Raw genomic sequence first — 11,408 nt, 5'->3', positions numbered from 1 at the left:
CCCACTGAAACAAAACTGTTCATATTAAAATAAATTAAATGCATTGTACAGATATTTTTAAATAATGAAATTTAAGAATAAATTAAAATGATCAGAATTAATGTACATATATGCATAAGAACACTCACTACTCAGAATCACTTGAATTCATTGTTTATCTGTCAACTATATTTGGCACATAAGAAGCACTTAATAAATGCTTGAATGATTAAATTAGACCTAATCATTTGGTGTAGACAGCAGATAGAGACTGCTCATGTTTTACAGAAATGGTGTCACTGCTGAGTCTCCATTCCCAGGACAGAGTCACCATGGAATGTCATAAAAATAAGACTTAATTATTTCTCAAGGTACCACTGAGCTAAGATCACCTAAATACATATTATGTTAAATACAAAAAAGCAACAAGTTTAAAAGGGAGAGATTATCTTAATTTACTACAGAAAACATAGAACTGATCGGTTTAAATACACTAAGGTTTTCCTAAACTTGAAATAAACATAATTTGATAAAAGTTTGCACTTACAAAAAGGAACTGATTAAAATGCAAATACCTGTTTTTATGTATGTGTTATACTTAAAATCTGCCTGATTTCCACAAGAAGGAAACATCACTGGATTCAAGAATGAGAATTAGGTTTCTACCCTTTTAAGTCAATCATTTGTTTCAACCCAGATGTTCTGTTTTGAAGAAAACATCGTTAATCTTAAATGCTTGTTTCATTCAAATTTATCAGCCCACGTTCCCATTGTACTTAATGTAATTCTCTAATACATTCATAATTATGAATGTTTATCTTATTCCCCTATGAGACAGTATTGTGTCTGACCTGAGCTGTCTATCTTCCTGAGGCCCAGCACCAGGCTCTCTTCACACAGGGACTTAGAACAGTCAGTAGATAGACATTTATCACTATCAGCAGAGTTTAGGGATTAAACTAATCCAAACTCTGATTCATGAACCTGCTAATTAATTACATTTAGGTGTAACATACACACAAAGACCCACCTTAATTTTTTAAAGACAATGTTACCAATCATTCTACCTCAGAAGACAGACACACAACAGTGCCAGAATATCACCTATTCTTTGGATATGCAGATATGTGTTTATTCCCTACAAACTTTGGAATGAGGGGTATGAAAAGCCATTTCAAGCCAAGGTGCTCTCTCTATAGTCCTGGCCCCTGGTAAGTAGGCATCCTCTGGGTCCCAGTAATTATCATTCTGATTATTTTTGGCTGTTCATAAAGAAATGAAGACAGAGTTGCCATAGCTCTTTAACATAGTCGTCTAAAATCCCTGTGTCTCAAAGACTCTTTGTATGTAAGTATATATAGGGATAAGAAAGCAAAATGGTTTCTTAACCTCTACAGTTAACTTAGGGATCGTTGATTCTCAATTATCTGTAGTTAGAGTTACTTTGACTTAACACTCAGTTAACAGTCGGTTGTGGGCCATGTCTCCTTGTTACCTAGCCAGTGTATACTCAGGGAATGTCAATCAAATGAAAAATTATTAAGAAGGTAAACCTACCATATGACAACCACAATGCATTTTTTTTTGTTTCTTGGGGGGGGTGAAGCAATGGGGGTTGAGTGACTTGCCCAGGATCACACAGCTAGTTAAGTGTCAAGTGTCTGAGGCCAAATTTGAACTCAGGTCTTCCTGACTCCAGTGCCAGTGCTCCATCCACTGCGCCACCTAGCTGCCCCAACCACAATTCATTTAAAACCTTGCAACTGATTTGTGGATTATCTAGTTCACTAAATTATTTACCTCTTGTACAGATGTATCTCAGATGTAAATGTAAGATAACTGTGTTCATCCAAGTAAAGATATCATCATATTCCAGGGCTACAAAAGTCAAGAGGAGCCCCCGAATTGATGTGACATCTCGATAAAAGCAATCTAGGGTTTTTGGCAAATATATAAACGAGGGTGTGGGGGATTTTATACAAAGAAAGTTTGTTTAGCAAAACCTTTCATCGATACCTGTCCCTTTCAGACAACTTCAGTGCACCACAAAATAACAGAGCCACAGGATAAAACTGATTCCTACTCATATTTGAATTTGGTTTCAAAGTCCTGTGGAAATGTAAGTACCATCACATGGGTGGATTGAGATCTGATTTCTTCAAGTTTCAACTATTAAAGGTGTGACTTAAATGAGCCACTGAGATTCATGATTTCACAAAGTTTACAATCTGATATATGCAGTTTCATTTACTTGATATGGCCGCACCCGAGATAGAGGTAAAGAAGTCCCAAAATTGAGGCAAATCAGGACTTAATTCTCAGGCTTCGTAAGCAGCGCCTCTTTGTTGTGTCCACTGTGAGCTAGGAAAGGTGAGGCTGTTTTCCCTTCAGACCTTATTTAAGTAACATTCTTCATATACAGTTAACTGTCACAATCGCACAAATTGATATTTACCATGTTTCTTGCAACTTCATTTCATTTAAAAATACAACAAAACCAAACCATTAATAATTAATAATTTTAAAAATCAGTAAAAGGAAGAATTATTCAAAATGACCTTGTTTTGCTTGACTATGCATCTTTGTTTTTTTTGTTTTTCCTTTTACATGAGGACAAAGGAAAGTAAATGAATGTAATTGAAAAACAAAATGAAAAAACATTAGAAGGCAGAGCATGTAGATCTGGAAGAAGAGATTTGTTGATTCAGAATTGCTTAAGACTTAAGCAAGGAAGCCTGGATTCAGGAGGACCTGAGTTCAAATCCGGCTTCAGACACTTGACACTTACTAGCTGTGTAACCCTGGGCAAGTCACTTAACCTTCATTGCCTGCCCCCCCCCCGCCCCCCAAAAAAGACTTAAGCAAGATTTTATTCTGCTAAAGTATAAAAGGATAGCAGGCCTGAAAAGTAGTGTTACCTACATCTATTCTACAATATCAAGATTTGGAACCTTTTTTTTTAAAGACACATGATGGACTATGATGTAACAAAGTCCAAATCTATTATGCTTCTTTCTTTGGCACAGAGAAAGGCGACTGGTTTCTGGATATTCTGAGGTCTAGCATCTATAAAAACATGGAAAGTAAATGCAGACGTGAAATAGAAGGCTATCCAAAGAAACAAAAGTACACATTTGTATGCCAAAACTACTTGTAGCTAAAAGTGTGCACTTAAAATTTTACTTTAAAAAGACAAACGATAGACTATATTACATTTTAAGAACTTTCTACAATAATGTATCTCTAAGTCCATCACTGTACTCTCCGTGTAGTATAATCTAACACCATACTTGCAGCACCAAGCAAGGCAGGATCCACTAAGTCTGAAACAACAACATCCACGGTTTGAACTGAGAACAAGGCTTGTTGTCGGATCACATCCTTAACAATATTAATGTAATGACTTGCTAGGACTCCAGAGAGGATCACAAGGGAAGGATTCATCGTGTGAAGGATATTCACAACACCAAGGCCCAAAGCTGTCCCTGCTGTAAGAAAATAAAAATAGCAGAACTAAGAACTGTGCAAAGGTAAAACCACAGGTTGATCTGGGAAACAAAAATAAATCACAGTCAAGAAATACTAAAAATGTGTGGGAAATTCAACAAAACTGGTCACAGAACCAAAACTGGCTGTTTCTTAAAGATGGTATACTTGAACTTCAAAACCATGAACTAATTTCCAAAAATATTAACTTGTGCAGCATTATTTTGGAAACCTGTCCCAATAAGATGGGTAGCCTCTTACCTGTTCTAAGAATACTAGCAGCTTTTGCATTGCCAAGCTTAGCTGCCTGAATGAGATGAAGAGCACCAACGGTTTCTTCTTTTTTCATTGACATTCCTTCCACTAAGAGAAGATCTTCTATTTGGGGAAAGATGAGAAGGAAAAGGAAGGGAGGAAGGTAGAGGAGGTGGGAGAGAGAAATGAAATATATATAGCATTAATAAATCCATAGCAATGTCTAAGATTGAACTTGTCATTTTTCTGCTTAAACTTGACTGTCCTTTTTTCCCCTCTATTTTAAAAAATTTTTATTTTATTTTACTTTATTTTTTGCAGGGCAATGAGGGTTAAGTGACTTGCCTAGGGTCACACAGCTAGTAAGTATCAAGAGTCTGGGGCCAAATTTGAACTCAGGTCCTCCTGAATCCATGGCTGGTGCTTTATCCACTGTGCCACCTAGCTGCCCCCTTTTTTTTCCCCTCTGTTAATGACACCACCATCCTCCCAAGTGTGCAGTTTGTTACCTCTTTTAAAATTGTCCTTTTATTGACACCTTTAGCTGTTTTATCCCATTCATTTCTGGATATAGCCTCTTCCCCTCCCTTATAACTAGAAGGCCAATAAAGATGAAGAAAGGGGAAAAAAAGGAGTAAAACAAAAAACCATCAACTACATTTGTCACTATAAGTAATATAAGACACCCATAGTTCTCTACTTCTGTCTTGAAGGGAGAGGAGATGCATTTTCTTAGCTCTCTAAGTGCAAGCCTGGTCATTATAATTATATATCATTTCATTTTCAATTTATTATTCTTTCTCTTTATATAGTGTATATATATGTTTTTACATTTTTATTTATTTTTAACATTATTAAAATTTTGAGTTCCAAATTCTCTCTCCCTGAAGCCCTGCCCTATCCTTTGAAAAGGCAAGCAATATGATACCCATCACACGTGTGAAATAATGCAAAACATATTTTTATATTAGTCGTTGTACAAAAAAGGCAAAAATATAAAGTAAAAAACTATATGCTTCAATCTGCAGAGTTCATCAGTTCTCTCTGGTGGTAGATAGCATTTTCATCATAGGTCCTTTGGAATTGTCTCGATCAAAGTAGCTAAGTTTTTCACAGTTGATCACCCTTACAATATCACTGTTACTGTGTACAATGTTCTGATTCTGCTCACTTCACTTTTCATTAGTTCATAAAAGTCTTCCCAGGTTTTTCTAAAACCATTCCCCTTATCATTTCTTATACCACAGCACTACTCCATCACCTTGTATATAGTGTATATTCTGCTGGATCTGCTTACTGCAATCTGCATCAATTCATATATATCTTCTTATGCTTTTTTGAATTTTTCATATTCATCCTGTCACAGAATTTATTACATTACACTCATGTACCTCGATTTGCTTATCTATCTTCCAAATGATGGATACCCACCTTGTTTCCAATTCTTTGCTACCACCAAAAAATGCTTCTATGAATATTTTATTGCATATGGAAACTTTCGGGTTTTGACCTCCTCGGGGATATGTGGCTTATAATGTTAACATTCATCCTTCACTTTTCCCTGTCCTTTACCCCACATACACAGTAAATAGAAAAATCCTGTCATTATCTCCACAATATATTTTGCATTTGATCCATTCTCTACTCCTACTATAATCACCCCAATCCTGGTAAAACTCTCCTCTGCCCTCAACCAAACAGAAGGTAAGTTCCTTAAGAACAGAGGCTAGGGGGCAGCTAGGTGGCGCAGTGGATAGAGAGCACCAGCCCTGGAGTCAGGAGGACCTGAGTTCAAATCTGACCTCAGACACTTAACACTTACTAGCTGTGTGACCCTGGGCAAGTCACTTAACCCCAATTGCCTCACTAAAAAACAAAAAAAACCCCAAAAACCAGAGGCTATTGGTTTTTTTAATTTTAATGCCTGGAACTTAGCAAATACTCAACAAATGCTTGTTCAATTAAATTGAATGTTGACTAGTATAGGCCCTGATCTCTTGCCTGGTCTACTATAATAGCCTCCTAACTGATATTCTTGCCTCTTCTTCCTCAAATTTCTCCAGCTTACTGCTTGGCTCTTCTATGCCTCTATCAAATTGGTAAAGACCTGTGATTTCATTGGTATAGGGTATTTCTGGTAAAGAAATTTCTTCTACTAATGATCTGTTTTACAACTTAGTGCTAGAGGGCACTGAGATGTTGGTTAAGTGACTTGCCCAGGGTCACAGAGGCAGTATGAGTCAGAAGCATGACTTGAACCCAAATCTTGTGGGCCTTCTGTCCACAAGACCTCATTCCGTATTATCACCATAGGGAAAATACATCCTGCTTTAAGAAGCTCTATTTAAAAACATGGAATCGAGCATAGGAAGACTTGGATGAACTAATGAGAATAAAGTTAGCAGTGACAGGAAGATAATATATACCATGACCACAATGATGTAAGTGAAAAAATAAAATCAAACAATCTACAATTATAATGACTAAGGTAGACCATAGAGAAGCTGAGCAAATACAACTCTCATTGCAATGATGTGCTACTAGGGGCATGGAAATATCACGTGTACTGTAAGATACTATTGATCTATATGTTGATTGGTTTTGTCAAATTGTCTTTTCTTTCTCTTATATTTGTTACATGGATAACTTGTTGGAGAAGGGGAGGCAAAAGGGGAATATTTTTTTAAAAGGTGACAGAAAAATAAAAGACAGCAATAAAACAAGATTAAAAATAATAAAATAGGGTTTCTGAGAAGACAATGTAGTAAAAATCAAGGACTGCCCACAGAACTGGCTATCATATGCCCACTTTTTAAGTAGAGCTTTGGAATTGGTTAGGAATCCCATACTGGGGGGACAGCTAGGTGGTGCAGTGGATAAAGCAACAGCCTTGGATTCAGGAGAACCTGAGTTCGAATGTGGTCTCAGACACTTGACATTTACTAGCTGTGTGACCTTGGGCAAGTCACTTAACCCTCATTGCCCTGCCCCACCCCAAACCATATTGGTACAAATATAGATTGTACTTTACTTTTCCCCAAATCTGGCTTGTATAAAACCTGAATGTAGTCTATAATTATGCTCTTAGACACAGAGTAGATATCACTGGCATCTCTAGTATCATCTGAAGCAGTAGAGAAAACTTCTCTATAAACCGGTATTCATTCTTAGGAGTCTATGACAGCAAACACCTTTGCTGCTATTAGTCCCAGACAGGGGAAACCGATGCTTTCCACTTGTGACTGGTCTCCATCCCTTCCTTAAGTGGCTTAGAATTAGGGATTTTACTAAAATCTATCAACTTTCCCTTCCATGTCCCAGGCCGCGAGATGGGCATCTAAGGTGAATAGCAGGAAAGGATCCCCAGGCATTTCCTCCCTGGCTGACACTCCAAAGTCACACGAGTCATTCACATGATCCCAGGGCTTCTAAGTTCCCTAAGCAATGATGAAGTTTGATGTCAAAGAGCAGAAAAGTAAGCAGAAGAATAACAGCCCAGGCACACTGTGGCCTCAGAAGAGAAAGAGTGAAGGAGAATACAAGGACAGAGAATGAAGATGAGGATTCGGGGGAAGTATGGAAAAGTTATTATATTCAATGTATTGAAGTGATTTTAGGTAGTGTTTAGGTAAGCTTTGTTGGTTATGCTGATGTCCACTGGGGGGAGCATCAGTCCTATTATGGGGGGAAGCTGCCCTAACCCCCACAGAGTTTAAGACTGGAGCAGAATGAGACAGGGACAGCATGAAGGGAGAAAGAACTTTCTGCACATTCCAGGGTTAAAATATTTTGCCAAATGTGGTGGAAATTATGTGGCAAGAATTGCAAACCAGGGTGACAAAAATGCTGCAGACTCATAGAAAAGAGAGGAGAGAAGGGGATGGTATGTGAATATTATTTATTTCACCACTGTCAGGTATGAAGGCTTTTAAAGGTTTTAAACAGCCTCTTTTCCCCTTATCTCAAAGTAGAACTCCTTAGCATCTCAGGGTTCTTGATAAAATGCAAGTTTTGCATTTAATCTGGATAGGATGATCCTGTGGTAGAGGGAGAGAGGCAGTGGAAAGAGGGGCAAATGAGAGGGGCGCACCTGTTTTGGTCTCTTTCAAGAAAGTCCACAATGAGGTGCTGCAGTGGATAGAGCACCAGGCCTGGAGTCAGGAAGACCTGAGTTCAAATGTGGCCTCAGACACTCCCTAGCTGTGTAACTCTGGGCATGTCACTTAACCTCTGTTTACCTCAGTTTCCTCAACTGTAAAATAAGGATAGTAACAAGTACCTACCTCCCAAAATTGTTGAGAGGATCAAATGAGATGATCTTTGTAAAGCCTTAGCCTGGCACATAGCAGATACTATATAAATAGAGCAGATGTGGTCAGAAAATATTAAGTGCTGGGGCAGCTAGGTGGCGCAGTGGATAAAGCACTGGCTCTGGATTCAGGAGGACCTGAGTTCAAATCTGGCCCCAGACACTTAGTGCTTACTAGCTGTGTGACGCTGGGCAAGTCACTTAACCCCAATTGCCCCGAAAAACAAACAAAACAAAAAAAGAAAACAAAAGAAAATATGAAGTTCTAGGTTCTACTTCCATAAATATGAAAAATTAGCTTTTAGAAAACATAAGATTTCTCCCATATGGGTTGGTGTTTTTAGATGGTAAATGTTTTTCATTGCATACTTATATTTTTCCCAGAGAACATATTTTAGGGTAAGGTTTATATTTAGGGGTGGGCTGTATCTGGAACAGTGTGCTAAATCTTATATACAAGATAATGCTAAAACTTTTTTTAAAACAATGTCGTGGGACAGCTAGGTGGTGCAGTGGATAGAGCACTGGCCCTGGAGTCAGGAGGACCTGAGTTCAAATCCAGCCTCAGACACTTGACACTTACTAGCTGTGTGACCCTGGGCAAGTCACTTAACCTCAATTGCCTCACTAAAAACAAAACAAAAAAACAATGTCGTTTCTTCTTATTGGGTTTATATAATCTGAACAATTTATCTCTGTACACGAAAACCTCCTGTTACTATTCAGCAAAAGCCACCATACGCACCATCATGTAGTTTCTTGGCTTCTCTTTGTAAGGCCATCCCAGAAGCAAAGGCCTCGATGCACCCGTGACTGCCACATGAACAATCAGGTCCATCCAAAGACACCACGAGGTGTCCAAGCTCAGCAGCGCAGAAAGAACTGCCGTGTATCAGTTCATGCTGATGAATGATGCCACCACCGATTCCTAGAGAGGGAGGGAGAGGGGTGAGGAGGAGGGAGGAGAGAGAGAGAGCGAGAGCGCATTCAGATGTTAGCATCACCCCCATCACCCCAGTGATCGTGCAGGGATATTGGGGACTCTGGAGCTCTTGGGAGTTGATGCTTCTCTAGTCCCTGGTTCTCCATGTCCTTCCTTACAGGAAGCATCAGCCAAGGGAGACTGGCTGGCAAGCTACCCTCTGATTTTCTCCTCCTATTCTGCTATGGGGCAGAGAAACTGAATCACCACACCTATTAGGATTTTGGCTAAAATAAAATTAATAGGTGCAAAGCTAAAGGCTGACTAAAGTATGTAAGCTTTCCCACACAGAATTTGTAACATCTGCTCTGACTGTTCAGAAGGCTTCCTGGTTCTTGCCTAAACCCCCAAATAGTTGAGATGGCTAGATAAATGAGGTGTTACTGTAGTAAGTCTCTGTCCTAAAAGAACAATTGATTTCTGAGAGAATACTCAGAATTTGGTTGCTAGGGGCAGCTAGGTGGTGCAGTGGATACAGCACTGGCCCTGGAGTCAGGAGTACCTGAGTTTAAATCCGGCCTCAGACACTTAACACTTACTAGCTGTGTGACCCTAGGCAAGTCACTTAACCCCAACTGCCTCACTAAAAAAAAAAAAAAAAAGAATTTGGTTGATAAACAGGTAAATCAGTCAAAGTTCAAACTGTCATGAAATAAACAGATATAGGATCATAAGATGCTAGCCCTAGAGTCAGAAGGAACCTCAGAAGACAACTAATTCAAACCTTTCATTTTGCAGACATGCAAAAGACATGCATGAAGACAAACCAAGTAACAAAATGAAAAGGCAACAGAATTGAGCAGAAGCATTTATTTCATTGGAAGTGGAGAAAATGGGAAAAACAAAAGGTTTTTAGGAAGTCTCTGATACAGGTGTTGTGAGTTCTTGAAGAAAACATTTTAGTTGAGATGACAATAACAGTGCCAATCAGGGATAGTTTTAGGACATTATCTAGGTTTTCTGAAAACAGGAACTCTGTAACTTTTCCAATTGAGTTCTTCTGAAGAGTTAGGATAAAAAAAATAGGCAGGTGATACTGTTTAAACATTTTAGTCTCATGATATCAGTTAAGAATCCCGATAAACAGAATTAACGGCATGATATTTTAATATGTATAGTTTTAATGGGCATGCAAAGATTATATGGATTATCAATCTAACTTCTTGTAGGGATTGTGCTGGCAAGTTAAATGAATAGACCACTGATGAAAGCAGACTGACTTTTCCTTGAAATAAATGATGGAATTGTGTTATTTTTATTACATTTAGGACAAAATTTCTGTAGCAATTCTCTATTCTTATGATGAAAAACATTCATGGGAAAATATTACTGGATACATATCCACTTTATACTCAATTTTTCTGGAATATACTGAATGCATAGAATGTATCACTAAGCTTATAACAGAAATGGAAAGTAAGTCAGAAAACATGTTCATCACCATAAGGTGCCCTACAAAGAGGAGCCAGGATTGTGAAGGCGATATAAATAATTAAAGAAAATGCAGGTAAAGGCATTGTAGCTGGGGGCTGAGCAGAAAGAAGAAGGCAGTATCAGTAACACGGGGAGCTGGGAACAGCAGAATCTGTCTGTCAGTCAACTAGCACTTAGTATAAGCCCCTTGTATTCGACAGGCACTGTCCTGAGTGTGGGGAATACAAAGAAAGGCACACAACAGCCCTGATTTCAGGGATCTCACAGTCTAAGGGGGAGACCACATGCAAACCACTGTGTACAACAAGCTATATACTCGATAAACCATAGATAATACTAGTCAGAGGGAAAGCACTAGCGTCCCAAAGGTTCGGGACTCGGCATAAGATGACAAACGGAAGAATCAGTCTTCAGTGAGTCACACAGCTCAAAGGGACTAAGAGGTTTTCTCCAAGAACTCGCAGCACCTGTGTCAGAAACTTTCCAAAGAAACCGCTGCACCGATTTCCTTCTCTCTCCTCTCACCTGTGCCCGTGATAAGTGTCACAAAGTTTTCCAGTCCTTTTCCTTGACCAAATTTTCTTTCTGCCAAGGCAGCACAATTTCCATCATTGTCAACCCAGACAGGGAGATGCAATGTATCAGAGATCGGCGTCCTCAGATCCACAGAACTCCATTCTTGAATAAGTTTGGTAGAATGTAGCACAATTCCTTCACGAGGATTTACACGTCCACCTGTGGAAATACCTGAGCACAACCAAAAATATCCAAAAATCAGATAGAATTCTTCTTCTTTTTTGGTGAGGCAATTGGGGTTAAGTGACTTGCCCAGGGTCACACAGCTAGTAAGTGTCAAGTGTCTGAGGCTGGATTTGAACTCGGGTCCTCCTGAATCCAGGGCGGGTACTCTATCCACTGTGCCACCTAGCTGCCCCATGGAATTTCTAAGAAAGAAGAAAGGAT

General features: G+C 38.9%; 1 protein-coding gene across 1 annotated transcript in view; it reads right to left on the bottom strand.

Moving 5' to 3' along the window:
* GNE (glucosamine (UDP-N-acetyl)-2-epimerase/N-acetylmannosamine kinase) overlaps positions 1–11,408 on the bottom strand; it is a 53,751-nt gene continuing 42,343 nt past the window's right edge. Inside the window, exons 9-12 of the mRNA XM_043964880.1 lie at positions 10,971–11,192; positions 8,775–8,957; positions 3,727–3,843; positions 1–3,467 (exon numbers count right to left, since the gene is read on the bottom strand). Coding sequence (XP_043820815.1) covers positions 3,232–3,467; positions 3,727–3,843; positions 8,775–8,957; positions 10,971–11,192 — 758 coding nt within the window. The 3' untranslated portion in view covers positions 1–3,231. The remainder of the gene's footprint in view (positions 3,468–3,726; positions 3,844–8,774; positions 8,958–10,970; positions 11,193–11,408) is intronic.

This window comes from Dromiciops gliroides, chromosome 1 (genome assembly GCF_019393635.1).
Source record: "Dromiciops gliroides isolate mDroGli1 chromosome 1, mDroGli1.pri, whole genome shotgun sequence".
Lineage (NCBI taxonomy): Eukaryota > Metazoa > Chordata > Mammalia > Microbiotheria > Microbiotheriidae > Dromiciops > Dromiciops gliroides.
The sequence above is the reverse complement of the archived record's forward strand: the minus strand, read 5'-3'. Positions and strand labels throughout refer to the sequence as shown.